The sequence below is a fragment of the Loxodonta africana genome, chromosome 4 (assembly GCF_030014295.1).
Source record: "Loxodonta africana isolate mLoxAfr1 chromosome 4, mLoxAfr1.hap2, whole genome shotgun sequence".
NCBI classification, from domain to species: Eukaryota; Metazoa; Chordata; class Mammalia; order Proboscidea; family Elephantidae; genus Loxodonta; species Loxodonta africana.
This window is the reverse complement of record NC_087345.1, coordinates 64,121,455-64,149,289: the sequence shown is the minus strand read 5'-3', so window position 1 is coordinate 64,149,289 and position 27,835 is coordinate 64,121,455. Positions and strand designations below refer to the sequence as shown.

The window sequence follows — 27,835 nt, the reverse complement described above, 5'->3', positions numbered from 1 at the left end:
CAGAGAGCCCATAGCTACTCGTTTGTATCTGTAGTACTTCTGCCTTATGTACACAAACATGTGTATTCATATCTGACCAGCGTACAAACACATGTACATGCATACGAACACAGTCGTATACATGCAAGCATACAGTATAGATAAGGAATTGTGTAACATTATGAGGAAAATTCCATTTTTTAATCATAAGGACTATATTCCTCTTACCAATTGTTCAATCCCAACGGAAAAGAAAAGAACAGAGGATTGGAGGATAGAAGGGGACTTAGGTTTGCTGGGTGACAACTATATCCTAGGCACTGTGCCAGATGCTACACATGCATTAACTCTCTTAATTCTTACACAAACTCTACAAATAAATATTATCATCTCAGTTTAACAAATTAGAAAATCAAGGGTCTGATAGGTAATGAACTTGTCAAGGTTAATGTACCTGAGCTTCGGTTTCTTTCTCCATAAAAGAGGAAAATGGTGTCTACCCTACAGATCTTGTAAAGTTGTTGTGTCGCTGAATTGTACCATATAAGTGAAAGTGATATGCCGTTACCATATTTATTAGTTTTATCCCAACCGATTCCAAGTCTTTTTAGGGCAGGGCCGTTTTATCATTCCCCTTCACACATCCAGCATCTAGAATAATGGCAGGCACATAGTAGATACTCAAGGACACCTTCTTGCATGCGTCAGTCTTTAAGTCCCTGCAATACTGATCCTCATACTTTAAACACAGTAGACACCAATAAATATTTGTTGAATTTAATTGAAATATTAGGTCATTTCGTTTAAGAACTATGTGTGGGGCTCTGTTAAACAAGCAGTTCAAATACCATTACATTGAAAACATCTGTAAAACAAAAATATTTTTAAGTTCTAATACTGTCCAACCTTATAGAGCAGTAATTAGTGCAAGAAAAATTGTAATGTTACAAAAATCCGCAAATAGCTATTTTCATCTCAAAATATTTGAAGAGTTCCTTAGGTATGTTGTGATAAAATCTGACCAGTGAATATCACCATTCTTTAATTATATGATTGCTAGCACTTTGAAATACCTTTTTGCCACTCAGTGGGTAGTCCACAGTTGTTGGAGGCAGAGGAATATTATTAAGTATAACTCCAGTCAGTTCACTTGCTTTTTTCTTTACTATCGTTCATAATTTGCTTTGCTGTCAGACATTTTCAATGTTATATAGTATAGATTTCTTTTTTTAAAAAAGTCTCATAATGCAAATCAAAACACTTTTTGAGGTTTTCCTGAAACCAAGTAATTGGGAACATTATGTAATATGTTGTTATAATTAGGTGTTGTCATAGCAATCCTGTGTACAACAGAACGAAACACTGCCCAGTCCTGCACCATCGGCATAATCATTGTTATGTTTGAGCCCATTGTTGCAGCCACTGTGTCAATCCATCCCACTGAGAGTCTTCCTCTTTTTCTCTGACCCTTTACTTTACCAAACATGATGTGCTTCTCCAGGGACTGGTCCCTATAGATAACATGTCCAAAGTATATGAGATGAAGTCTTGCCATTCTCGCTTCTAAGGAGCATTCTGGCTGTACTTCCTCCAAGACAGATTTGTTGGTTCTTTTAGCAGTCCGTGATATATTCAATATTCTTCACCAATGCCATAATTCAAATGCATCAATTCTTCTTTGATTTTCCGTATTAATTGTCCAGCTATCACATGCATATGAGGCAACTGAAAACACCATGGTTTGGTTCAGGCACACCTTAGTCCTCAAGGTGACATCATTGCTTTTCAACGCTTTAAAGAGGTCTTTTGTGACAGATTAGCCCAAAGCAATGTGTCTTTTGATTTCTTGACTGCTGCTTCCTTGGGTGTTGATTGTGCATCCAAGTACAATGAAATCCCTGACAACTTCAATCTTTTCTCTGTTTATCATGATGCTGCTTATTGGTCCAGTTGTGAGGATTTCTGTTTTCTTTTTGTTGAGGTGTAATCCATACTGAAGGCTGTAGTCTTTAATCTTCATCAGTAAGTGCTTCAAGCCCTCTTCACTTTCTTCAAGCAAGGTTGTGTCATCTGCATATCGAAGGTTGTTAATGAGTCTTCCTCCAAGCTTGGTGCCTTGTTCTTCTTCATATAGTTCAGCTTCTTGGTCAGCATACAGATTGATTAAGTAAGGTGAAGGAAGGTGAAAGAAACAACCCTGATGCACACCTTTCCTGTTTTTAAACCTCACAGTATCCCCTTATTCTGTTCAAATGACTGCCTATTGGTCTATATACAGGTTCCCCATGAACACAATGAAGTGTTCTGGAATTCCCATTCTTCAAAATATTGTCCATAATTTTTTTATGATCCACACAGTCAAATGTAATGTAGTATAATAAAAATTACATATTTACATTTAATGTATATGCTGAAATTTTGAACAGATATTCATTTACCATTCAAGTTTTATACTAAGACATTGGTGGTTTGATATTTTTCAGACATTTCTATGACAACCCCATCCAGTTTGTTGGAAGATCAGCTTTTCAACATTTACCTGAACTAAGAACACTGTAAGTTTGTATTTCTCTTACAGATTGGTTTCCTCCTGCAGGATTATTGTGAAAACCAAATGAATATTATAGGTTGAAGTGCTTTGAAAATGGCAGTGAAAATTTCCCCTTTCTAGAATCTTCTTCCAATAATTCTCATGTACTCTTTCTTCTAGGACTTTGAATGGTGCCTCACAAATAACTGAATTTCCTGATCTAACTGGAACTGCCAGCCTGGAGAGTCTGTAAGTACTTGAGTGGGCTCTTGACTTTGCCCAGAACACACACTGCCCTTAAAACCTGCCCAGTCTTAACATTAGTGAATCAAAATATGTCACTGTGTGATACTTGAATAAAAAAATCATGTCTGTTTTGTGTTTCAACAGGACTTTAACTGGAGCACAGATCTCATCTCTTCCCCAAACTGTCTGTGATCAGTTACCTAATCTCCAAGTGCTGTGCGTATCAGTGAGGCAATAATGTTGTGTAAACAATCACCTTCCATTTAGGGATGAAATGGCAGACATTATTTCAATAATCCTTTAGAAGGGGAGAAAGTTCTTTCTTTACAGGTCTTCAGGAGGTCAGCCTCCTTTTCCCCTTTGGGCCAGGGAAGTGGCTCTCTGACATGATCATGGTAATGATGGTATGTACGCCCTTTGTTTCCAAGACCCAAAAAATTTTCTATTACCGATTTAATTGGCACATGTTTCCTTTCAGAAAATGGACTTGAACAAGCCCAAATAATTTCATTTCCCCCTCTAAAAGCTTTGCATAGCAGAACAAAATAACATAATGGATCAACAACCAACATGGATGCCAAAATAAAAAATTAAGTTATCAAGCCCATACAAACCTTGATAAAGATGACCAAAAACTCTTCCAGCATAATTGTGGGTGCTGTATTTTAATGTTTCCTCTAATGGTTAAACAGCTTGCATATATTATTCCTATTGGCTTGGGCATTTTTCTTGCCCTTGTCATGTTTTGTAAAAAATAGTTTACAGGGATTAGAAGAGCCTTGAACTGACCTTCCATTTAGGACTCTTAGTGTCTTGCCATGGAGGGCATTGGTGGTTCAGTGGTAGAATTTTCACCTTCCATATGGGAGACCCAGAATCAATTCTTGGCCATATTCATATCATGCACAGCTACCATCCATATGTCAGTTCAGGCTTGCATGTTGCTATGATGCTGAACAGATTCCAGACTAAGATGGATTAGGAAGAAAGGCCTGGCAATCTACTTACAAAAATCAACCAATGAAAACTCCGTGGATCACAGTGGTCCAATTTGCAACTGATGTGAGGAAGGCACAGGACTGGGCAAAGTTTCATTCTGTTGTGCCTGGGGTTGCCAACGATTGGGGGCTGACTCCACGGCAGCTCACAACAACAATAAACAGTATCTTGCCATGGCTCTGCTTTGCCATGGCTCTGCTCTCACACAGTAGAGGTCTGTGGTAGCTGAATGCCTATACTTCCACTACAGGCATTGTCGTTGTTGTTGTTAGGTGCCATTGAGTCGGTTCCGACTCATAGCAACCCTATGTACCAAGAATGAAATACTGCCCAGTCACGTGCCATATAGTAGTAGCAAAACTACTAGCGATACTACAAATTTTGGATGGAAGAATGGAAATGTTTACCATAGTCATTCTGTCTTCCCCATCCCTAGCGGACCAAATCACTTAAGAGTCCAGGAGCTCAGTGAGATGAAGGTTATAATAACTGTCACCTCACTGATAGCCCTGGTATCACTGCATGCTAGCCTTGGAGTCAGTCATTCATGTTCACAGGAGGGGGGATGTAAAGCAAATCTCTTCTTCTTCACCCCACTTCACCCTAGGAAGTAGAAGTACAGATGAGAAACCTGAGAATTAGGGAAGTTAAATACATTATCGAAGTTATGCTGTGAGAAAGTAGCAGAGTCCAAATACAGGAAATTTCATTGAATAACTGAGAGGTGCGCGTACACCAGGTGATGCATATCTTTGGAGCCATCTTAGAATTCTGCCTACCACACCTAGAATAGGTTTTAGTACCCCTATTTGTTGAGGAAACTGACTCAGTAGCATGACTAGGATTTCATGTACTGTAACTAATAAGTAGGGCGTAAGGATTTAAATCACATTTTTCTCCACCAAGTCACAAAATGAACAGTAAACCACCCAGGTCTAGAATTGCCTAAGTGGAGGCAGACTAGCCAAAGAGTTCAGGGCAAAGGCTCCAGAGCTTGTCTTCTGGGTTCAAATCCAGGTTCTACTGTATAACAGCACAATATCTTGAACAAGTCATTTATCCCTTCTGGGTCTCAGTTTCTCCATCTATAAAGATGTGGCACTTCCCTCAGAGGACCATCATGAGGACTAGATGAGTGACTACATGTCAGACACTTCAAACAGCGCCTGGGACTTGTCTCAATCAATGTTAGTGCTTATCATTCGTCTGTCTCGTTTTCTTTAACTCATTATTCTTTCCTCAAGTTAGAACTTGAGAAATACATTAATGGCAGTATCTTGCCATTTTCGAAGCACTTCATTTGGCCTTCACAACAACCCTATAAGATCAGCAAAGCAGGTATTAATATCCTCACTTTTGTAGAGAACTGAGAAAGATATCCATACTTTGGCCAGTGTATCCACTAAGAAGAATTAGTTGAGCTTGGGACTAGAACCCAGGGTCCTGACTTCTGCTACAGTCTGCTTTATGTTCTCCTGGAAGTACAGGTCTGAGAAACCCCTTCCTTTGGCTGATTCACCCACTGAGTACCTGTAGCATGAGCAAATTGTCACTGTACATGAGTGGTTTTGCCCCATATTGCTTTACACCTATGGGATTACTTGGTCCACAACACAGGCTGTGTATGGCTTTCACCACTTACTAGCTGGTAATCTCAGTCACTGTTCTGTAGGGATAATCACGGTATCTCCCTCATAATGTGACCACAAGGATCAAATGAGATAATTCAGGTAAAGCTATAAACATGGTGCCTGTAGATAGGAAGCACTTGATTAGTGTCAGCTAAGACAAGGAGCTCTGGTGGTGCAGTGGTTAAGTGCTCAGCTGCTAACCGAAAGGTCAGCAGTTTGAACCCATCAGCTGCTTCACAGGAGAAAAATGTGGCAGTCAGCTTCTTAAAGATTCACAGTCTTGGAAACCCTATGGGGCAGTTCTAGCCTGTCCTATAGGGTCGCTATGAGTATGAATCAACTCAAAGGCAGTGGGTCAGGGTAATCTTCAGGTAGAAGACAGCACTCTGTCTTTATGAAGAAGATTTTCTGTGTCCTCTACTAAGAGGTACACAAGGAATAATTTTTTCCCTAGCAATCGGTTGATATGAGTGAACCAAATTATTACCAACTTTGATAATGTCTATTTTATTATCTTTGCTACTTTAGAAAAGTACATACTGTATCATTAATCAGGTGTATGCACGTGTGTGTGTGTGATTTTGTTTTGTTTTGTTTTTGGTCTTTCAACCCTCTAGTATAAACTGTAAGTTTATGTTCGCAAACACCTTTATTTGAACCATTTATATGTAGTGACTTAACTCTATTCCTATATAAAGTCTATGTATTCAATAAATATAGGATAAAGTGATCAATTATAAGAATAAAGCCATCTAAAAGCCTCTTAGAAAACAATATGGATTTTCAGTTGCATTGTGGTGACCTGGTTTTAAGAATTAGAATCAGGCATGAAAATGTGTTAGCTGATTAGCCGATAACTTTTAAAACATGAGACAAGATTTTTTTAATATATATATGTCTTATTTTATCTACCAGCTTTTTTTTTTTTAAACTTTCTGTAAATTACCATGGCTTGTTTTAGAGTAGTTATACTATAAATATGTCCAGATGTTTTTGTTATTCTGTAATTTGTTGAGCTTTGGCTGAAGCCTTTCTTAGATTTTTTTTCCCCCTTATAGTGATTGATTTCAAAGTTTGTGCTATGTTATGAGTTGCCATTGGGTTCTTTTTAGTTGATTAGAAATGATGATTTCTCTTAGCTGTAGAGATGTAGCAGCTCTTCGAGACGGAGGCACCATTATTTAATTTGTACTCATTTCAGTAAGATAATAGCTAGAATGTTGTAGATCATCACTAACAAAATATAAATTCATTGAGTAAATTATGTAAGCCAATTGAAGAAGTATAACAGTTCCATTTCAGTAAACATGTGAATCTACTGCTTAATCCAATAATGCCTGTGACTACCTGCTCCCTGTCAGGGCTGGGGAAGCGTTTAGAGCCTGCCTTTGGGAGATCTGTCATCTCAAAGGGAATAGGAGCAAAACGTGTTTCCTTAGGATTAATATGTAACAGATTTTTCCCTCTTGCATCTCCTGTTTTTCAGAGATCTGTCTTACAACCGGCTAGAAGATTTACCCAGTTTTTCAGTCTGCCAAAAACTTCAAAAAATGTAAGTCTGTAAGAGTCTCCAAGTGGCCTAGCAAAACCAAGAGCCAGAACTCACATTTTACAGGTGTCACTGGTTTGCTTACCTTCTGATTCACTGGAGAGACATTTGATGCTTTCCCTTCTTACACACACAAGGTGTGACTATGTAGCGTGGCTGTAAAGTCAGGAAACATAGATAGTATCACTTTATCATGCATTCCACTGTTATGGAAGTAAAGCATTTCCTATGTTCCCCATCCCCACCCTCCTAATTGGTGTAATAATGAACCATGTATGTTTGGGCTTTGGAGTTCCTCTTCCATTACATATACAACCCAACTTACTTATCTAATTAGTGGTTTATCTTTTAATATTGGTGGGGGGATTAAGTTTGTTAGTATTTTTGTTTCATAATAGTTATCTTTAAAGGAGGTGCCATATTTGTCTCTAAGATGTTATTATGCACAAAACGTTTTTGGAATTCCGCTCTTAAAATTGCCTCCCCCACAAAACATCAACCTCCTCGCATTATAGTCATTCTTGGGTTTTGATCAAAACATTATTAATCATCCATCCTTTCATGCTTGATTTTCTCTGAATGCCTTTGGGCCATTAAGGGAAAAAAAAAAATCGACACTCCTAAAGACCCTCAAAAAGTCCAAGAAAGGCTTAGAAGGCAGAGCCAAGAAAAGAGTCCTCAAAGTGTTTTGAATGATTGTGGCATGTTTGGATATGGTTTTATATCCTCCCAAGGGAACTAACTGCTTTGAAAGAGAGGTGATATTTAACTGTATAAATTGTAATGTTCATTTTCAAACAAAACAAAAATTTTAAAAGCAGTTGATAGTCACACCTCATTTGTTCCTTTGATTGAGGGCAGGTAGTCCCTCTTTAAAAGTTCTCTGAACACTGTAATTCTTGAAACCAGTAACTTTGAAATGAATCTTTGGAACCCTCTCATTTCAGTGACCTCCGACATAACGAAATCTATGAAATTAAAGTTGAAACTTTCTGGCAGTTGCATAGCCTCAGAGCTCTGTGAGTACCACCTCAAGCACCTTCCCCAGCACTCAGCACTTTTCATGTCTTTTGGACCTTCCCCTAATATTTCGTTTTCACTGTATACTCATATTGTTTGGCCTTCATGCGCGTATTTCCTATGAGAAGGCAAGTATTTTGCTCTTGATAATTTCCAGGAAAATAATTCCAAAGTAGTAAATTGCCACCATTTGTCTGTCAGTTTGTGGTACTGAGATGACTTGCACGTTGCTGTGATACTTGGACCTAAGCCACTAGTATTTTTCAAATACCAGCGGGGTCACCTATGGTAGACAGGTTTCAGTGGAGCCTTCCTAGTAAGACAGACTAGGAAGAAGGACCTGGTGACCTATTTCTAAAAAAAACTGGCCAATGAAAACCTTATGAAAAGCAATGGAACATTGTCTGATATAGTGCTGGAAGCTGAGCCCCTCAGGTTGGAAGACATTTAAAATGCGACTGGGGAGAGGTGCCTCCTCAAAGTAGAGTTGACCTTAATGATATGGATGGAATCAAGCTTTCAGGACCTTCATTTGCTAATGTGGCATGACTCAAAATAAGAAGAAACAGCTACAAACAATCCATCAATAACCAGAATGTGGAATGTACAATGTATGAATCTAGGAATATTGGAAGTTGTCAAAAATGAAATGGAACTCTTGAAGATAGATACCCTAGGAATTAATGAACTGACATGGACTGGTACTGGCCATTTTGAATCAGACAATTCATATTGTCTACTATGCCAGGAATGACAAATTAAAAAGCAATGACATCGCATTCATTGTCCAAAAGAACTTTTCAAGATCTATCCTGAAGTACAGTGCTTCAGTGATAGGATAATATCCATTGGACTATAAGGAAGACCAGTTAATATGACTACTATTCAAATTTGTGCACTAAACACTAATGCCAAAGATGAAGAAACTGAAGATTTATACCAACTTCTGCAGTCTGAAATTGATCAAACATGCAATCAAGATGCATTCATAATTACTAGTGATTAGAATTCCAAAGTTGGAAACAAAGAGGAAGGATCAGCTTTGGTGATAGAAATAATGCTAGAGATCACATGATAGAATTTTGCAAGACCAAGGATCTATTCATTGGAAATACCTTTTTCCAACAACATAGTGGCCACTAGATACATAGATGTTGCCAGATAGGATACACAGGAATCATACTGACTACATCTGTGGAAAGTGATCATGGAGAAGCTCAATACTATCAGTCAGAAAAAAGGCCAGGGACTGACTGAGGAACCAACCACCAACTGCTTATATGCAAGTTCTGAAGCTGCGGAAAATTAGAACAAGTCCACAAGAGCCAAAGCATGACTTTGAGTGTATCCCACCTGAATTTGGAGATCATGTCAAAAACCGATTTGGTGCATTGAACACTAATGACCAAAGACCAGATGAATTGTGGGATGACATCGTACGTGAAGAAAATAAAAGGTCATTAAAAAGATAGGAAAGAAAGAAAAGACCAAAGTGGATGTCGGAAGAGACTCTGAAACTTGCTTTTGAACGTAGAGTAGCTAAAGCAAAAGGAAAAAATGATGATATAAAAGAGCTGAACAGAAGATTTCAACGGGCAGCTCAAGAAGACAAAGTATTATAATGAAATGTGCAAAGACCTGGTTTTAGAAAACCAAAAATGAAGAACACACTCAGCATTTCTCAAGCTGAAAGAATTGAAGAAAAAATTCAAGTCTCGAGTTGCAGTTTTGAAGGGTTCTACAGGAAAAATACTGAGCCACACAGGAAACATCAAAAGAACGTGGAAGGAATACACAGAATCACTGTACCAAAAAGATTTGGTCAACATTCAACCATTTCAGGAAGTAGCATATGATTAAGAACTGATAGTACTGAAGGAAGAAGCCCAACCTGCACTGAAGGCACTGGCAAAAAACAAGGCTCCAAGAATTGACAGAGTACCAACTGAGATGTTTCAACAAACAGATGGAGCACTAACTATCCCAAGAGATTTGGAAGACAGCTACCTGACCAAACTACTGAAAGAGATCCATCTTTGTGCCCATTCTGAACAAAGGTTATCCAACAGAATGCAGAAATTATTGAACAATATCATTAATATCACACACAAGTAAAATTTTGCTGAAGATAATTCAAAAGCATTTGCAGCAGTACACTGACAAGGAACTGCCATAAATTCAAGCCGGATTCGGAAGAGGACCTGGAAAAAGGGATGTCATTGCTGGTGTCAGATGCAGCTCAGCTGAAAACAGAGAATACCAGAAAGATGTTTACTTGTGTCTTATTGGCTATGCAAAAGTATTTGACTATGTGGATCATACAAATTATGGATAATATTGTGAAGACTGGGAGTTCCAGAACACTTCATTGTGTTCATGAGGAACCTGTACATAGACCAATAGGCAGTCATTTGAACAGAACAAGGGGATCTTGCATGGTTTAACATCAGGAAAGGTGCATTTCAGGGTTGTATCTCTTCACCATACTTATTCAATCTGTATGCTTAGCAAATAATCTAAGAAGTTGGACTATATGAAGGAAAACGTGCCATCAAGATTGGAGAAAGACTCATTAACAACCTGCAATATGCAGATGACACAACCTTGGTTGCTGAAAGAGGACTTCAAGCGCTGACGAAGATCAAAGACTACAGCCTTCAGCGTGGATTACACCTCAACATGAAAAAAACAAAAATCCTCACAACTGGACCAATAAGCAACTTCACGATAAATGGAGAAAAGATTGAAGTTGTCAAGGATTTTATTTTACTTGATCCAGCCAATGCCCATGGAAACTGTCAACAAATCAATGTATTGCTGGGCAAATCTACTGCAAAAGACCTCTTTAAAGTGTTAAAAAGCAAAGATTTCACTTTGAGGACTAAGGTGTGCCTGACCCAATCTCCTCATATGTGTCCGAAAGCTGGACAATGAATAAGGAAGACCAAAGAAGAATTGACACCTTTTAGTTATGATATTGGCAAAGAATGTTGAATATACCATGGACTGCCAGAAGAATGAACAAATCTGTCCTGGAAAAACTACAGCCAGAATGCTCCTTAGAAGCAAGGATGGTGAGACTTTGTCTCACATGCTTTGCACATGTTATCATGTGGAGAAGGACATCGTGGTTGGTAAAGTAGAAGGTCAGTGAAAAAGACGAAGACTCTCAACAAAATGGACTGACACAGTGGCTCAATGATGGGCTCAAACATATCAACAGTTGTGAGGATGACATAGGACTGGGCACTGTTTTGTTCTGTTGTACATAGGGTTGCTATAAGTCAGAACTGACTTGACGGCACCTAACAATAACAACAGCAAGAAATTTGCAGTTATGCTTTCTACCATTTAGCGACATGAAACTTTGTTAGAGAGGAAAGAAGCCGAGCTCTTGAATCACCTACAGAATGTGTTCTGTCTTCACCTAGAATTAGTAGGGATGATATTACATACAAGAATGGGATGACCACACAATTCTTCCTGACTGCTTTTTTTCCTTGTTAAGCAGAGTTTTTCAACATATCTCTCGAAGTACTTAATGTGTGGGAGGAATGGGAAGGGAAAAGAGGAAATCATTGTTGGGGGCACTGAGTTTCTGTTAAGGATAACGGGAACATTTGGAAACACATAGTGGTGATGATTGCACAACATGGTGAATGTAGTATCACTGAATCAGATATGTAAAAAAATGTTAAAATGGCAACTGTTTTGTTATGTATATTTTTACCACAACAAAAAAATCACCTGAGGGCAAGTATTAAAAATGCATACTCCCAAAGATTAGTCCAAATGACTAATGGAGCACAAGCACTACACCTTCCACCAGACTGAGTCCAGCACAACTAGATGGTGCCCGGCTACCACCACTGACTGCTCTGATAGAGATCCCAGTAGAGGGTCCCAGACAGAGCTGGAGAAAAATTGGAACAAAATTCTAACTCACAAAAAAAAAAAAGACCAGACTGGTCTGACAGACTGGAGAAACCCCAAGAGTATGGCCCCCACATACCTTTTAGCTCTGTAATGAAGTCGTTCCTGAGGTTCACCCTTTGGCCAAAGATTAGACAGGCCCATAAAACGAAACAAGACTAAAGAGGCACATCGACCCAGGGGCAAGGACTAGAGGGCAGGAGGGGACAGGAAAGCTGATAATGGGGAACCCAAGGTTGAGAAGGGAGAATGTTGACATGTTGTGGGATTGGCAACCAATGTCATAAAACAGTATGTGTACTAACTGTTTAATGAGAAGCTAGTAAAATTTTTTAAAAAGTAAAGTAAAATTTTATAAAAAGTCAAAAAAAAAAATGCAGACTTCTTGTCCTCACCTGCTTCATGAATTAGACCCTCTGGGAGTTAGGCTTGTGAATCTGCATTTTAAGAAGTACACTAAGTTTTGAACACAACTGTCCTGGAAAATGCTTCTGTGGCTCAGAAAAACTAAGATTTGTAAATATTTGATTATATTTCATAATTGAAAGTACCATATATTAACTATAAATGGGGAAAAAAAAACTTGCTAACAGATTTTTTTGATATAATGGTGAAAACTTTCTTATCCTGAAACTGAATATTAATGTGTTTTGATTATATTTATTTCTTATTTATTGACTGTCTCATTATCTGACATTTCACATTTATAACAATAGTAAAAAATCTACAGTCTATTTTGTACATTAACAATGTACGTCTGGAAGTAACGAGCATTGAGGTGTTCAAGAAGTGATGGTTAAGGTTATGTGTCAGCTTGGCTAGGCCATGATTCTCAGTGGCTTGGCAGTTATGTAATGATGTAATTTGGCAGTTATATAATGATGCTTTTCGGCAGTTAGGTAATGATTGTAGTCATCCTCCATTTTGTGATCTGATGTGTTCATCCTCTGTTTTCACATAACGCCGATTTCAACTAACAACCTGATCTTTGAAACCTAACGATGTTGCTAAGTGAAGAGTGGGTATAATTATGATATACAATGTTTATACTGTGGTATGTTTATTAAAAACTTTTTTTTTTTTGACCTCTATCCTAAAGATTTTCTTAATACTTAAGAGAATATACCCTTGGTAAAATAATACCATTCTTTGAAAGACTTTAAATTTGGGTTTAAGAATCACCAGCCCCAAAAGTTCACCTTGAGAACCATCTTGTCCTGAATTTAGTTGTCTTGCTCTTTCCTTACTTATGGTTTAAATTTGCTTGTGTAGTTCTTTTACATTTTTTTATAAACGTAAATCAAAAATACATTACCTACTTTAATGACCTGCCTTATTCATCAGATTTGAGTTCTACCTGTTTCCAAAAGTCAGTGCTATTTTAAAGGCTGACCTCTAAAGCAATCAAAAGAATGTGACACAGATGCTGAATACTAAATGTCTGAGGCCCCTGAATTCCTGCTCCTCTTCAGGTCTTATATCCAGTCACTCACCTAACCCTGCTGGATTGGTTTCCTAGTTCTTCCATAATAAAGTAGCACAAACTGGGTGGCTTAAGATGACAGAAAATTATTGTTTCACAGTTCTGGAGGCTCGAAGTTTGAATTCAGGGAGCTAGCAGGGGCATGTGCTCTCTGAAGGCTTTAGAGGAAGAGCCTTTCTTTTCTCTCCCAGTTTCTAGTAGTCCTGAGCCTTTCCTGGCTTGCAGCTGTAGCCTATCTCCATCTGTGCCTCTGTCTTCACGTGGCCGACTTCCCCCTCTGTGTCTCTCTTTGTCTCACCTCTTTTATAATGACACCACTCATATTGGATTAGGATCCACCTTACTCCAGTATGACCTCAAGTTAACTGATAACATCTTCTAAGACCCTATTTCTAAACAAGGTCACATTCACAACAACTAGGGGTTAGAATTTCAACGTACATTTTGGGGGGACACAATTCAATCCATAGCATCTGCCAACTCCGACGTTTACCAACCAAACCAAGTCCATTGCCGTAGAGTCGATTCCGACTCATAGCAATCCTATAGGACAGAGTAGAACTGCCCCGTAGGGTTTCCAAGGAATGGCTGGTGGATTTGAGCTGCTGACCGTTTGGTTAGCAGCCAAACTCTTAACCACTTCACCACCAGACCTCTGGCTGTTCTAGCTACAGGCTCATATAATCACTCTCTGGGATCACCATCATCCTGCTGATGGACAATCCTCTTACTATCACTCTCTACCTATAATTCCCATTCTCCAAAGAGATAAAAGCAATCTATCTTTAATAGAAATCTAATCGTGGTACTTCCCTGCTTCAAAAACTTCTGTTATACTGCTATTGTTTCATGATCAAGACCAAACTTCCCAGTACCATCCTTCAAAGTCTGATTCCAACCTCCTGGCACAGCCTCATCTCTCATCCACTCATTCGCAGTCCCCCACCATGTGGGCTACTGTTTCTTCTGTTCGCATTGCTTGTCAGATTCTTCCCTACCCTTGCCTTTTCCCCCTGCCCATCCTATGAGAACAAGATTCCCGGTTTTTTAACCCACTCCATTTTGATGGGCTTTGTACATTCTCTGCTATAGAACTTAACAATCAGCACTGTCAACAGGTAGACCATGCCCTGCCCAAAAATGACAAGAAATTTTTTTATCTTTTTAATCCCCAGGGTCTCATGTTGTTTACTTAAGAATTCCAAACATCTTCTGAGCAGAAGTTCAGGGACCCTGAAATTAGTCCACCGGGGATTGAATCCCAGCTTCTGAGATTACTGTATGACTTTGGGCAAGTCACTTAACACACTGTGTCTTGGCTTTCTCATCTGTAAAATTGAGCTAATGACAATACCAACCTCCTAGGGTTGTGTTAAGGAGCCCTGGTGGTGCAGTTGTTAAGCACTCAGTTGCTAACCAAAAGGTCGTTGATTCAAACCTACCAGCCTCTCTGAGAGAGAAAGATGTGGCAGTCTGCTTTCTTAAAGATTTATAGCCTTGGAAACCCTATGGGGCAGTTCTACACTGTCCTGTAAGGTCACTTTGAGTTGGAATAGACTCGATGGCAGTGGGTTTGGGGTTGTGTCGAGAGCTTTGAGATAATACAGATAAAAAACTCATAAGTGTACTCAGCACATAAAAAGTATGCACCACTATTATCAGAATAAGTTTATCATTTCTTAGGGTCTATCAGTGAGGGTCCTGGCAGGAAATGTCATTCACCCAGGTAGTTCAAATGAAGGGACACACTGGTGTTGGCAGGGAGCAAGCAAGGAATGGGTGTGCAGAAACCAGCAACATCACAAAGTTTAAGGCCGAGGAGACACAGGGAGGAAATGGGATTTTGAGAACCCAGGAAGAGCTGAGGCACAGATGCAGTGTCGAGAAGGTGTGCAGCTACCACCAGAGCCAAGGTTGAAAAATAGGGAGGGAGAGACCACGAGTGCCCCAACCTCTCTCTTTAAGGGCTTCCACTGGGAATCCAATCGAGAGCAGCCAGAGCCCTGGGATGCAGCCAGCAGGGTCAGACCCTGGGGACAGAGCAGGCTGCTGGGAGGATTCCAGCACATGGGCTCACAAATTAGAAAGGAATTACAGTCCTTTGAATATACAAATTCTCACATATTTACTTAAAACCCAGTCAAATTGCTGTAAAGCCCCATGACAGGACTTGGCCTATATTCCAGATATTCCTGTCTGTGAAGCTCACCAGGGCACCCATGTTTTACTTACAGCCACCAAGAGTCTTTGATGGTATTATTTGCTCATCTCAGTGGATGCATATTTTTTGAGTAGCTCAAAAGAAGACAGTTTCTTTGCTCTATTACCCAAATCCCCATCACCATTGCTAGCCTTCCTACCCATTCTGTGCCTTTTCCTCCCCTTACTAGCTGGAAAACCTAGTGGCACAGTGCTTAAGAGCTGTGGTTGCTAACCAGAAGGTCAGCAGTTTGAATCCACCAGGCACTCCTTGGAAACTCTATGGGGCACTTCTACCCTGTCCCGTAGGGTCACTATGAGTCAGAATCGACTCTATGGCAATGGGTTTGGGTTTTTGTTTTGTTTTGGTTAGCTGGAATGTTCTCCTGGGATCAATGAAAGAGGTAAAATGAAAAAGCTTCCAGTTTCCTTCATTTAGGGACTCTTTCAAATGAGAATGTGACTATTCTGTGAATATCATTTACCCGAGGTAACTCAGGGTCCCGATATCATAAATAAACAATTTATCTGCACTTGAGAAAATTTGACTGTGATCACTTTCAGTTTATTCAAATACCTGTATATTAAGCCAGTTGCTTTCCAGTTGATTCTGACTCATGGCGACCCCATGTGTGTCAGAGTAGAAATGTGCTCCACAGGGTTTTCAGTGGCTGATTTTTTTGGAAGCAGATTGCCAGGCCTTTCTTCCAAAGTCTGGGTGGACATGTACCTCCAACCTTCTGGTTAACAGCCAAGCACATTAACCATCTGTACCACTTATTTGCTAGGCATTTTAAAAATGTGAATTGTAAATTCATAGTTCCTTTATTAAAAGATCGAAGTTCTTATTCTTACTAAATTATCTATAAAAGTTCTTGCAGAAGTTCTTCCTGCTAAATATCTCTATTTCATTGTGTTTTTGGGGAGAAGGGCAAGTGAATTTTATTTCCTCATAAACTGTAGCTTTTCTTTGTCATCAAATGATTTTGTTTCTAACACATTACCCAAACACCAAACCCGTTGCCGTCAAGTCAATTCCAACTCCTAGCGACCCTAAAGGACAGAGGAGAACTGCCCCATAGAGTTTCCAAGGAGCACCTGGTGGATTTGAACTGCCAACTCTTTGGTTAGCAGCCGTAGCACTTAACCACTATGCCACCACGGTTTCCTCTAACACATTAGTCCCTCTTTCATTCATTAAGAATTTACATGTTGGTCTTCTTTATTGGAAAGTTTTCTGGAAAGCATGTTGTGTTCGTCTCAAGGCCTGATATCTATGGGTGATGTGCACAAATTCTTGTTGAGTTTTATTAGACATCCAGGGACATTTTATAATTTAAAACTTACATGCTTGTCAGAAGAGCCTCAGAAATTCCCATCTCTTCCCACTCCCCTACCCCCATTCATCTTAGAAATGTAGTAATAAAAGTTTATAACCAGGTTAAAAGTCAACTTTTTGCAAGAAAAAAGTAAAAACTAAAATATCCACCTGAATGATGACCTTTTTTCCTTTGATTGCTTTCAACAAGGTTGATTTAAAGTTCTCTCTTTAGCTGTTTTATGGCATCAATACCTTTATCTGAAGGATGATTTATTTTGATGAGCTAATTTGTTCCTATTCTGAATAGAAATTACATTTTGGTAGAAAAATGAATGCATGTGACAAAACTTCACACGTTCTTCTTTCTATATGTAACTCTCTCATTTGCCTTTTTTTTTTTTTTTAAATAGAAATTTAGCTTGGAACAAAATTGCTATTATTCACTCCAATGCATTTTCTACTTTGCCATCTCTAATAAAACTGTGAGTACTTCCTTACTTATTTATGGCATGATTTTTAATAACTGGGGACCATCTAGTTAATAAAAATGTTGGTTTTGCTGAAAAAGCCTGCAATGCACAGATTGCCAGACCCTCCATGTCCCCAGTAATGCCCCCTCAGAACCAGGGAGGAGCCTCCCTGCTCCTCCAAGGCCATATGGGCCCTTAAGTAGATCACTGAAGTTCTGGTTAACAGCTGGTTCTGGTTATTCAGGTGAAATTTTCCATTTTTGCTGAGTAAACAGGTGGAATAGATAGAATAAGATGGCAATTCAGTTCTGGAGTGCTATCATTTTATTCTTTGCCATCCTGACTGATTAGAAAACCGTCCTGTTCCTTTTTGATTTTTGCTTTCTTCTTCCCATCTCTCGCTGCTTCCTTCCCTGTCCCCCTCATCTAATAGAGAAAAAAGGGATTGATCAGACAAATAAGTTCAAAAAAAGAAGGGAGAAAGAAGGGAACAAACCCATGACTCTTATTTCTCCATCCCCAGCCTAAAGGCAACACCACTTTTCATATTAAATACAGCACCTTCCATTTGATTTTAGAAAATGAAGCTGGATATAGAAATTACAATTTGGATGCAATTAAAGAATTTCCCCCCTGCAATTCTGATTGTAAATAGAAAATTTATCAGGAGCTAAAACCAAATGGCTACTTTTACCATTAAGAGTAAGGCCCCTGCTTAGAAGTTTTTATTGAGCAGTTTAATCATCTTTAAGTTGCTTTTTTAACATAAATGTTTTATGCTAACACAGACTAAAAGCCAATTGTTGTTTGATGTTTTGCAGGGACCTATCGTCCAACCGCCTGTCATCTTTTCCTGTAACTGGGTTACATGGTTTAACTCACTTAAAATTAACAGGAAATCATGCCTTACAAAGCTTGATATCATCTGAAAACCTTCCAGAACTCAAGTGAGTTTGTCATTAAAACTAATAAGATACATTTGTGGTCATGTGAAATAATAGACGTGTTACAGTGGTTTTCTAAATTTATGAGGTCATGGAACTCTTTTGAATTGCATTTCATGCCCTGAAGTCCCCCACCCCTGGGGCATTGTTAGGACAAGCCCTGAAGTAAGATAATGTGTCTTCCTGACCACGTTTCCTTTCTTTCTCAAAGATGCCTCCCGGAATCACAGAGCTCATGGAAAGAGTTTGAAAACCATTGATCCATAGGATATAAACTAGAGCATGTAATCAAATAACATTCTAACATTATTGTACTCCTGTTTACAATTTCTAATTCATTTAGCATGTGTGTATGTTCTAATAAAATGTACTAAATTCATATTGTTTGAGGAAGTAATGCTCTTTAAAACCTGTTATGCTTATTTTTGATAAAGAAGTCCCTTGAAAGACTTTAATTTTTTTTTAAAAAGACATTGTTGTTAGGTGCTGTCTAGTCAGTTCTGACTCATAGCAACCCTATGTACAACAGCACGATACACTGCCCTGTCCTGCACCGTCCTCACAATTATTGTTATGCTTGACTTCATCATTGCAGCCACTGTGTCAATCCATCTCATTGAGGATCTTCCACTTTTTCACTGACCCTCTACCAAGCGTGATGTCCTTCTTCAGGAACTAGTCCCTCCTGATAACATGTCTAAAATATGTGAGATGAAATCTCACCATCCTGGCTTATAAGAAGCATTGTGGCTGTATTTCTTTCAAGACAGATTTGTTTGTTCTTCTGGCAGTCCATTGTGTATTCAATATTCTTCACTAATACCATAATTCAAAGATGTCAATTCTTCTTTGGTCTTCCTTATTCATTGTCCAGATTTCACATGCATTTAAGGTGATTAAAAATACTATGGTTTGAGTCAAGCACACCTTAGTCCTCAAAGTGACGGCTTTGTTTTTTAACACTTTGAAGAGGTCTTTTGCAGCAGATTTGCCCAATGCAATAATATGTCCTTTGATTTCTTGACTGCTGCTTCCATGGGCAAAACCATGAAAGTAATATAACCTTAAAGAGATTTTGGAAAGCAGAAGAGAGAAAAAAAATCCTAAAATGCCCCCCTCAAACAACTTTTTTATACTATTTCTTTCCAGACATTGTTTCCAATGTATTTTTAACTATTAGAATCACGGTGTGTACAGTGTATATACTTGAAATTATGTCATAGGCACTTTCTATGTTACTACAGTTTTCCTAGCAATCTTTTTTTTTTACCTTTTTAATATGGAAATTTGCAAACAAACACAAAAGTAGAGAAAATAATATACCCATCAACATTTTATAGCATTCATTTTAAATCACTCCATTGTTATCACCAGCACAGTAATGAGCATCTTTATGCACATAGCTTATGTTTTGACCATTTATTTAGGCTAAAATTCAAAGGTGTAATAACTGGGTCAAAGAAGTTGAACACTATATTTAATGACCCATTTCTTTAAGTGTGTCTGTTTTGTTTTTTGTTCATTTAAAGGGTTATAGAAATGCCTTATGCTTACCAGTGCTGTGCATTTGGAGTATGTGAGAATGTCTATAAAATTTCTAATCAATGGAATAAAGATGACAACAGCACTGTAGACGACCTTCATAAGAAAGATGCTGGACTGTTTCATGTTCAAGGTAAGACCTCCTATGTCTTGGTAATGGACTTGTGACTGAAGGGTCTTGAAAAGTCAACAAACAGATCATCTGAACTCCAGACAAGTCCCTATGTGACCACTCCAGCAAGCTGAGAATTAACCCCATTTTTTAAAGAATCCCAGAGAGGGAGAAAACTCCCTCAGGGTTCATTCTAAAACTTTTCTAAATTCTTAATACGCATATTTAGATTTAGATCCCCCCTGGGCATGTATTGTCCTCAACTGTGATTACTAATACTGATACAAATATTTCCATAAACTTTTGAAAGAGCCTCATCCCCCATGGATACCATTTTAAACATGTTTCTGAACCTTCTGCAGAAGATAAAACCCATTTTTATTCTTATGGCCTGGGATAGTGGAAGATATAGGCCTTTTAGATGTCTCCCTATTTCAGCAGAAGGGCTTAAGAATTCAACTTCTTATCCAACTAATTCAAAAGCATTCTCCCCTCTCACCCCCCACAGAGGCATCTGTCCGGAAGGTGAAATGAGATAATGTCTGTAAAGCACTTGGCTTTCCTTGAAGTAAGACATTACTTAAACAGATGGCAATGTACCTCAAACCACACCTGTGGTAATGAGGAGGCGCTCTGGCAGATCACCCCACCCCACCCCCCCACCCCCAACCTTGCAAGTTCGCACAGGATCTAAACAGACTTGCTTTTCATCCTTTGGTCTGTAACGATTTGTCGATTCCCAAGCAAATATGATTCAGTCTGTCTACAGACCACCTAACATTTCTTCCTGCACACATACCAGTTTCAGGGGCTGCCATTTTGGCCCTTGGTTTTTTGTTTTAGGCTACAGCATGTGTCTCATTCTTGTTCTTGCTTTAGTTTTTACGCTTCCTATCTCACCCACCACTTCTACTGCATTTGTTCACTACAAAGAAAAACAAAAAAACAAACAGTTAGAGTGCCTACTATGTGCCAGAGACTGTTCTAGGCCTTGGAGATACACAGTGAACATCAGGGGCTTTCATGGACCTTATATTTAAGAGCCGTGATTCTCAATCTCAGGCCACATATTAGAATCACATGGAAGTATTTATAAAATACTGATGCTGAAGCCCCACACCAAAGCAATTAAATCAGAATCTTTGGGAAAGTATGTTAGATCATCGAACTTCTGTATCATGGGTAGTTAAGCAAGACTCCAGTTACTTGATTTGTCTTCTGTTATGCAGAATTCCCCAGGAAAGACTGATACTTTACCTGATTGTCCTTTTTGTGCTCAGAGAACACAACCCAGAACATTTGGCTATCGAAAGTGTCATAAAATTGAATAAAGCATTTCCTCTATTGTATGGAGACGCCCACAGCCTCTCTTTAATTTAGGTCAGTTCATTTGGGGGCCATTGTGAGCTCCAAGAAGCAAAAACAGAATGAGAAGGCTTAAATGTGATGACCCAGAGCCTAGGGTCACTCTCCTTCACCCCCAGTCCTTCCGGAATAGAATGTCACATAATAGTTTGAGTAAAACATCCAAAGTCAACCTCATAATAAACTTTCAAGAAAGCCAGAGCCCAGGGAAAAGCAGGATGTCTGGGCTTCACTTTTCTGCGTGATAGTTCGTGTCTCAAGGGCAATCCGGGCCTCTCCTCCCTGGTATTTAGTCCCTCCAAAAAGTGAGGCAAAACAAATCATTCCAAGATTTCTCATTCTTGCAGATGAGCGTGACCTTGAAGACTTTCTGTTTGACTTTGAGGAAGACCTGAAAGCTCTTCATTCAGCACAGTGCTCACCTTCCCCAGGTAAGAAAGGCATGAAAACTGCAAAGCAACAGTACCCACCATGGATTTCAGGGCCATCGATAACATTGCAGCAACACTTTAAAGCAAAGTCAGGACTACCTTTGTGGCTCATCACTATCCCTCCCCACGGGACCTGTAAAATAGAAACATTCTTTCCCTAGAGATGTTCTCCATTCATAAATGCGATTTTTATGACAGATTTTTGATTCAGGTTAATGGAAACCAAAGAATCAAGCATGCAGCCTTAGTGACGTACGTAGTGGTTAAGAGCTCCGCTGCTAACCAAATGGTCAGCAGTTTGAATCCACTGGCCACTCCTTAGAAACCCTATGGGGCAGTTCTACTCTGTCCTGTAGGGTTTCTATGAGTCAGAATCGACTCAACCACAACAGGTTTGGTTTGGTTTAGTTAAAAGTATATGGGATATTTATGAAGTTACTAGCAATTTAGCTTGAAATAATATGTGATAGTCTTGCTTTGTATAATCACTGATTTTTTTGGAACTGATTTAAGTTTTCTATATAAATACTCGTTTGGTGAAAGTAAATAATGGTTTGTACAGATAAAAAAAGATATTGATGTTTAACATGGTAAACACCATTAATGTCACTGAACTATATATGTTAAGATTATTGAAATAGCAAATGTTTTGTTACATACATATTTACTACCATTTAAAAAAAAAGATACTGAATTTGTTTGTCCACTCCCAGAAGCAGGATGAGCCAATTGAAAAAAAATTAGCTGGGAATGGTTGATGGCCTGTGTGGCATAAACAATTTGCAACTCGACTGTTAACAATGTAGAAGAGCAAAGTATCAGGATTGGAGGAAGACTCAAGTTGTCAATGAAGAATGAAGCATCAGGATTGGAGGAAGACTCAGGTTGTTAATGAAGAACAAAGCATCAGGATTGGAGGAAGACTCAAGTTGTTAATGAAGAACAAAGCATCAGGATTGGAGGAAGACTCAGGTTGTTAATGAAGAACAAAGCATCAGGATTGGAGGAAGACTCAGGTTGTTAATGAAGAACAAAGCATCAGGATTGGAGGAAGACTCAGGTTGTTAATGAAGAATGAAGCATCAGGATTGGAGGAAGACTCAGGTTGTTAATGAGTCTTCCTCCAATCCTGATACTTCGTTCTTCTATGTTGTTAATAGTCGAGTTGCAAATTGTTTATGCCACACAGGCCATCAACCATTCCCGGTTAATTTTTTTAGCAGGGACAGAACCTTGCTTGCTGAAAGTGAAGAGGACTTGAAGCACTTACTGATGGAGATCAAAGACCACAGCCTTCAGTGTGGATTACAGTATGGATTACACCTCAACACAAAGAAAACAAATACCCCCACAACTCAACCAATAAGCAACATCATGATAAATGAAAAGATTGAGTTTGTCAAGGATTTCATTTTTCTTGGATCCACAATCAACGCCTATAGAAGCAGCAGTCAGGAAATCAAACGATGCATTGCATTGCGCAAACCTCCTGCAAAACATCTCTTTAAAAGCAAAGATGTCAACTGGGGACTAAGGTGCACCTGACCTAAACCGTGGTATTTTCAATTGCATCATATGCATGTGAAAGCTGGACAATGAATAAAGAAGAATTGATGCCTTTGAATTATGGTGTTAGCAGAGAATATTGAATATACCATAAACAAGTCTGTCTTGGAAGAAGTACAGTCAGAGTGCTCCTTAGAAGTGAGGATGACAAGACTTCATCTCACATACTTTGGACAGGTTATTAGCAGGGACCAGTTGCTGGAGAAGGAAGTCATGCTTGGTAAAGTAGGGGGTCAGCAAAAAAGACGAAGACCCTCAGTGAGATGGATTGACACAGTGGCTGCAATGATGGGCTCAAATATAACAATTGTTAGGATGGTGCAGGACCATGCAGTGTTTCGTTCTGTTGTTCATAGGGTCAGTATGAGTCGGAACCAACTCAACGGCACCTAACAACAACTAATATAGAGATTGGTGGTTCAGACCCCCCCAGAAGCACTGTAAAGAAAGGGTTGGCAATCTGCTTTCATAAAGATTACAGGATTACAGCCAAGAAAACCCTATAGAGCAGTTCTACTCTGTAACACATAGGGTTGCCATGAGTTGGATGACTGTTCAGCAACTGGTTTGGTTTTTTGTTTTGCTTGGGAAGTGTTGATATTTATTTTCAACAGCTAGTTTGTTCCTTGCTCCCAAACATCAAATGTCAATCTACAACTAAGATGAGATTTTCACGAAATGTACTTCCAAACTACTCATACTTTTCTTTTCTTTTCTAATGTTATGGAGCATTTCCCTGGGGTTCTCTGTCTCTGCCTATGGAACATTTTTGAAGCATTCTAAAAAGTGTAATGGAAAGTTCAGAAGACCTGGCTTTTTACTTGGCCCCTACACTGTATCTCAGGGACCTTATCAACCAAAAAACCAAACCCATTGCTGTCGATTCTGACTCATAGCAAACCCGTAGGACAGTGTCAAGCAATTTAAACTCCCCCCCGCCCCGTTTCCATTTCTCCACATATAACCTGGAAACACGACACCCTGGTGTGTTCTGCATCAGTGTGTTCCCATCAGTTCTGCAGAATATACAAACTGACAACAACTGCAGTTTGAAAAATAAAAGTGTCTTCACGAGCATTATGTGTTACTATGATTGTTAATGGCCTTTATCTCCTGGTGTCCTAGTAAGAAAAACAAAAATGTAATTTGGCAAACGTTATAAGCCCTAATTTGATACAGGCTTTTTCTTCCTTGAACTTTTAGGTCCCTTCAAACCCTGTGAACATCTGCTTGGTAGCTGGCTGATCCGAATCGGAGTGTGGACCATAGCAGTTTTGGCACTTACTTGCAATGCCTTGGTGACTTCAACAATGTTCAGATCCCCTCTGTATATTTCCTCCATAAAGCTGCTAGTTGGTTTGATAGCAGTGGTGAACATGCTCATGGGGGTCTCCAGTGCTGTGCTGGCTGGCGTGGATGCATTCACTTTTGGCAGCTTTGCACAATATGGTGCATGGTGGGAGAAGGGGGTCGGTTGCCAAGTCATCGGTTTTCTGTCCATTTTTGCTTCAGAGTCATCTGTTTTCCTGCTTACTCTGGCAGCCCTGGAGCGTGGCTTCTCCGTGAAATGTTCTGCAAAATTTGAAACAAAAACGTTTTCCAGTTTGAAAGCAATCATTTTGCTCTGCTTCATGCTGGCCCTGACCATTGCCACCGTGCCCCTGCTGGGCGGCAGTGAGTACAGCGCCTCCCCGCTCTGCCTGCCCCTGCCCTTTGGGGAGCCCAGCACCACAGGCTACATGGTTGCTCTGGTCTTGCTCAACTCCCTTTGCTTCCTTGTGATGACCATTGCCTACACCAAGCTCTACTGCAGTTTTGAAAAGGGAGACCTGGAGAATATTTGGGACTGTTCAATGGTGAAGCACATTGCTCTATTGCTTTTCACCAACTGTATCCTTTACTGCCCTGTGGCCTTCTTGTCCTTCTCCTCTTTACTAAACCTCACATTTATCAGTCCCGAAGTAATTAAGTTTATCCTTCTGGTGATTGTCCCACTTCCCGCATGTCTCAACCCCCTTCTGTACATCCTCTTCAATCCACATTTTAAGGAGGATCTGGGGAGCCTGGGAAAGCAAAGCCACTTTTGGACAAGGTCGAAACACTCAAGCCTCATGTCTATTAACTCTGATGATATTGAGAAGCAGTCCTGCGATTCAACCCAAGCCTTGGTAACCTTTACCAGTGCCAGCATAGCCTACGACCTGCCTTCCAATTCCATGTCATCATCAGCTTACCCAATGTCTGAAAGCTGTCATCTTTCATCAGTGGCATTTGTCCCATGTCTCTAATTAGGATGTGAGAGAAAAAGTTTTCAAAAATTGAAAACCCTAAAAATGTGAGATTAAGTACATCAGGAGCAGTAGCTAAGAAGAACTGAGTTTAAATGTAATAATAAAATCTCTCAGTGTGAAACAGCTGAAAACCTATTGATACTTGAGAGTGAAAAATAAATCTAAATGCTGCTCATATAACTAGCTCAGTTAAGAGATAGACCATTCACACTACTTAGGTAAGCCCAGATCAGAAAAGCAGAATGAAATGTTTTTCAAAAAAGATGCCCGTGATTTTAAATGAATGCTCTTTAAACTTATCAATCTAGTGATTTGGAAAAAAGAAACACAAGCACTTCCTCACAAAATGGGTTTATTTAAACCCCAGAACTCCTTAAGAGATGATTGAAAAAAAAAAAAAGACCAGGAAAATAAGGGTTTTAAACGACCTGTATTGGTAAGTAAATGTTGTGACCTAGAGTATTTCATTCTAACAACCAAGTGGAGCTGTTTTAGTCCCCCTTTGCCTTTCCTCAGGGAGCACTGGTGGCACAGTGGTTAAGCGCTCAGCTGGTAATCAAAATATTGGCAATTCAAACCTACCAGCTGCTCCATGGGGAAAAGATGTGGCTCTCTGCTTCTGTAAGGATTTACAGACTTGGAATCCATATGGGGCCTTTCTCCTCTGTTCTGTAGGGTCGCTATGAGTTGGAATTGACTCGACACGGGTTTGGTTTTTTTGGTTTTGCCTTTCGTCAGACAGGATCCTTTCAGGTCACCGAAGCCCCGGATGAATAATGTAAGGCATTATTAACTCACACACATTCAGATCATTTTTAGAGATACTGAGTTTTGTGTATCAGCACTAGATGTTTCCACTCTCAGTGGAATAAACCTGCTCACAAATATTTTGAAAGGAAAATAAACTTAAAATCTTAAATTACCTTGAAAGCAATCATGCATAGGTGAGTTTTGCCTTGTCTAATTCATTTTTAGCTGCTTGGTGCCCAAAGCTTAGAATAGAAGTTCATTGCCTGCAATGGACATGCCTAGGAAAAAAAATGGCAAGCAACCTGGGATTTGTGTGTGTGTGTGTGTGTGTGTGCGTGTGTGCATATTTTTTGCAGGAGGTTTCATCAGTTGATTCAAACTAATGTGCATCTTAAGCTAATGATCAAATGCAGAAACTTACTGACGTGACTTCTTATACGTGTGTCCCTAGTAGCTCTGGCAATGATGTCTGACATCACTTTGGACTCAACAGAGACCCAGTAACATATTATCCTGTTTATTTAGCTGTGTTCTCTCTGGATCAATCCACTTGATGTCAGGAACATTACTTCTCTGCTTATTCTATATTTAATACATGTGTTAGGTATTTTAAAAGGCAAAATTATTAAATATTAAAAGTTGAAGAATTATTTCGTAGCTTCTATTATCCTACATTAGCTTCAATACATCCAAACCAAAAGGCTGTTAGGTAGATTTATTTTTATATAAGCATGTTTATTTTGACCAGATGTTTTAAACTTGGAATTGAGATAAAATACATTTATGAGATGTTTTATAAGATTTGTAAATATAGAACTGTATTTATTACTATAGTAAAGATTCAGTAACACTAAGGACCATGATATGAAACCATGTACAGTGGCGTATTCTTCCATATATATTGCATTTCTCTGTTCTTTTTCTTTAAATTCATTAATTGTATATATGTAAATGTATAGTACTTGTAAATAGATTCCAAACTTGCTTTTCTATTGGGTACGAAATAAAATAAATTTGTAATAAAATGTGTGACTCTAAAACAAAATATTTTCAAAACATCTCTAACAACCCCTGGGTTGTTTTTAACTATGACTGGGTAAGCCACTTTGTTATAACATTGTTGTAGTTTATTGACCCTAGTCACAGTTTGGATATTGTAACCAGAACCTACACTGGTCCCAAAGTTCTTTTGCAGTGTAAGAAAACACCTACTATTAGAAAGAAATGTATAAATAACAAATCAATCTTAAAATTATTCAGTGTGAACATGAGTCTTCTATAAATTTCTCCTGTAAAGCAAACACATTTCATGACCATGCCAAAGCCAAAACATGAAGACATGTGATTCCCAGGGCGCAAAGATATATGTTGATTTTTCTAGACCCCTGGGCCTGTGTTACAAGCCCAAGCCTGGTGACTGAGCCAGACCCAACCAGCTTCAGCGGTGGTTCCTGCTCTCCCCGTATAAGTTGCA

The 27,835-nt window shown here is 39.1% G+C and overlaps 1 protein-coding gene across 1 annotated transcript in view; it reads left to right on the top strand.

Moving 5' to 3' along the window:
* The window catches only part of LGR5 (leucine rich repeat containing G protein-coupled receptor 5), a 154,394-nt gene extending 126,903 nt beyond the window's left edge, over positions 1 to 27,491 (top strand). Inside the window, exons 9-18 of the mRNA XM_003405205.4 lie at positions 2,463 to 2,534; positions 2,690 to 2,758; positions 2,900 to 2,971; positions 6,872 to 6,937; positions 7,882 to 7,953; positions 17,301 to 17,372; positions 18,182 to 18,307; positions 19,834 to 19,979; positions 21,671 to 21,754; positions 24,524 to 27,491. Of these exons, the coding sequence (XP_003405253.2) occupies positions 2,463 to 2,534; positions 2,690 to 2,758; positions 2,900 to 2,971; positions 6,872 to 6,937; positions 7,882 to 7,953; positions 17,301 to 17,372; positions 18,182 to 18,307; positions 19,834 to 19,979; positions 21,671 to 21,754; positions 24,524 to 25,608 (1,864 nt within the window). The 3' untranslated portion in view covers positions 25,609 to 27,491. The remainder of the gene's footprint in view (positions 1 to 2,462; positions 2,535 to 2,689; positions 2,759 to 2,899; positions 2,972 to 6,871; positions 6,938 to 7,881; positions 7,954 to 17,300; positions 17,373 to 18,181; positions 18,308 to 19,833; positions 19,980 to 21,670; positions 21,755 to 24,523) is intronic.
* The last annotated feature ends 344 nt before the right edge of the window (positions 27,492 to 27,835 follow it).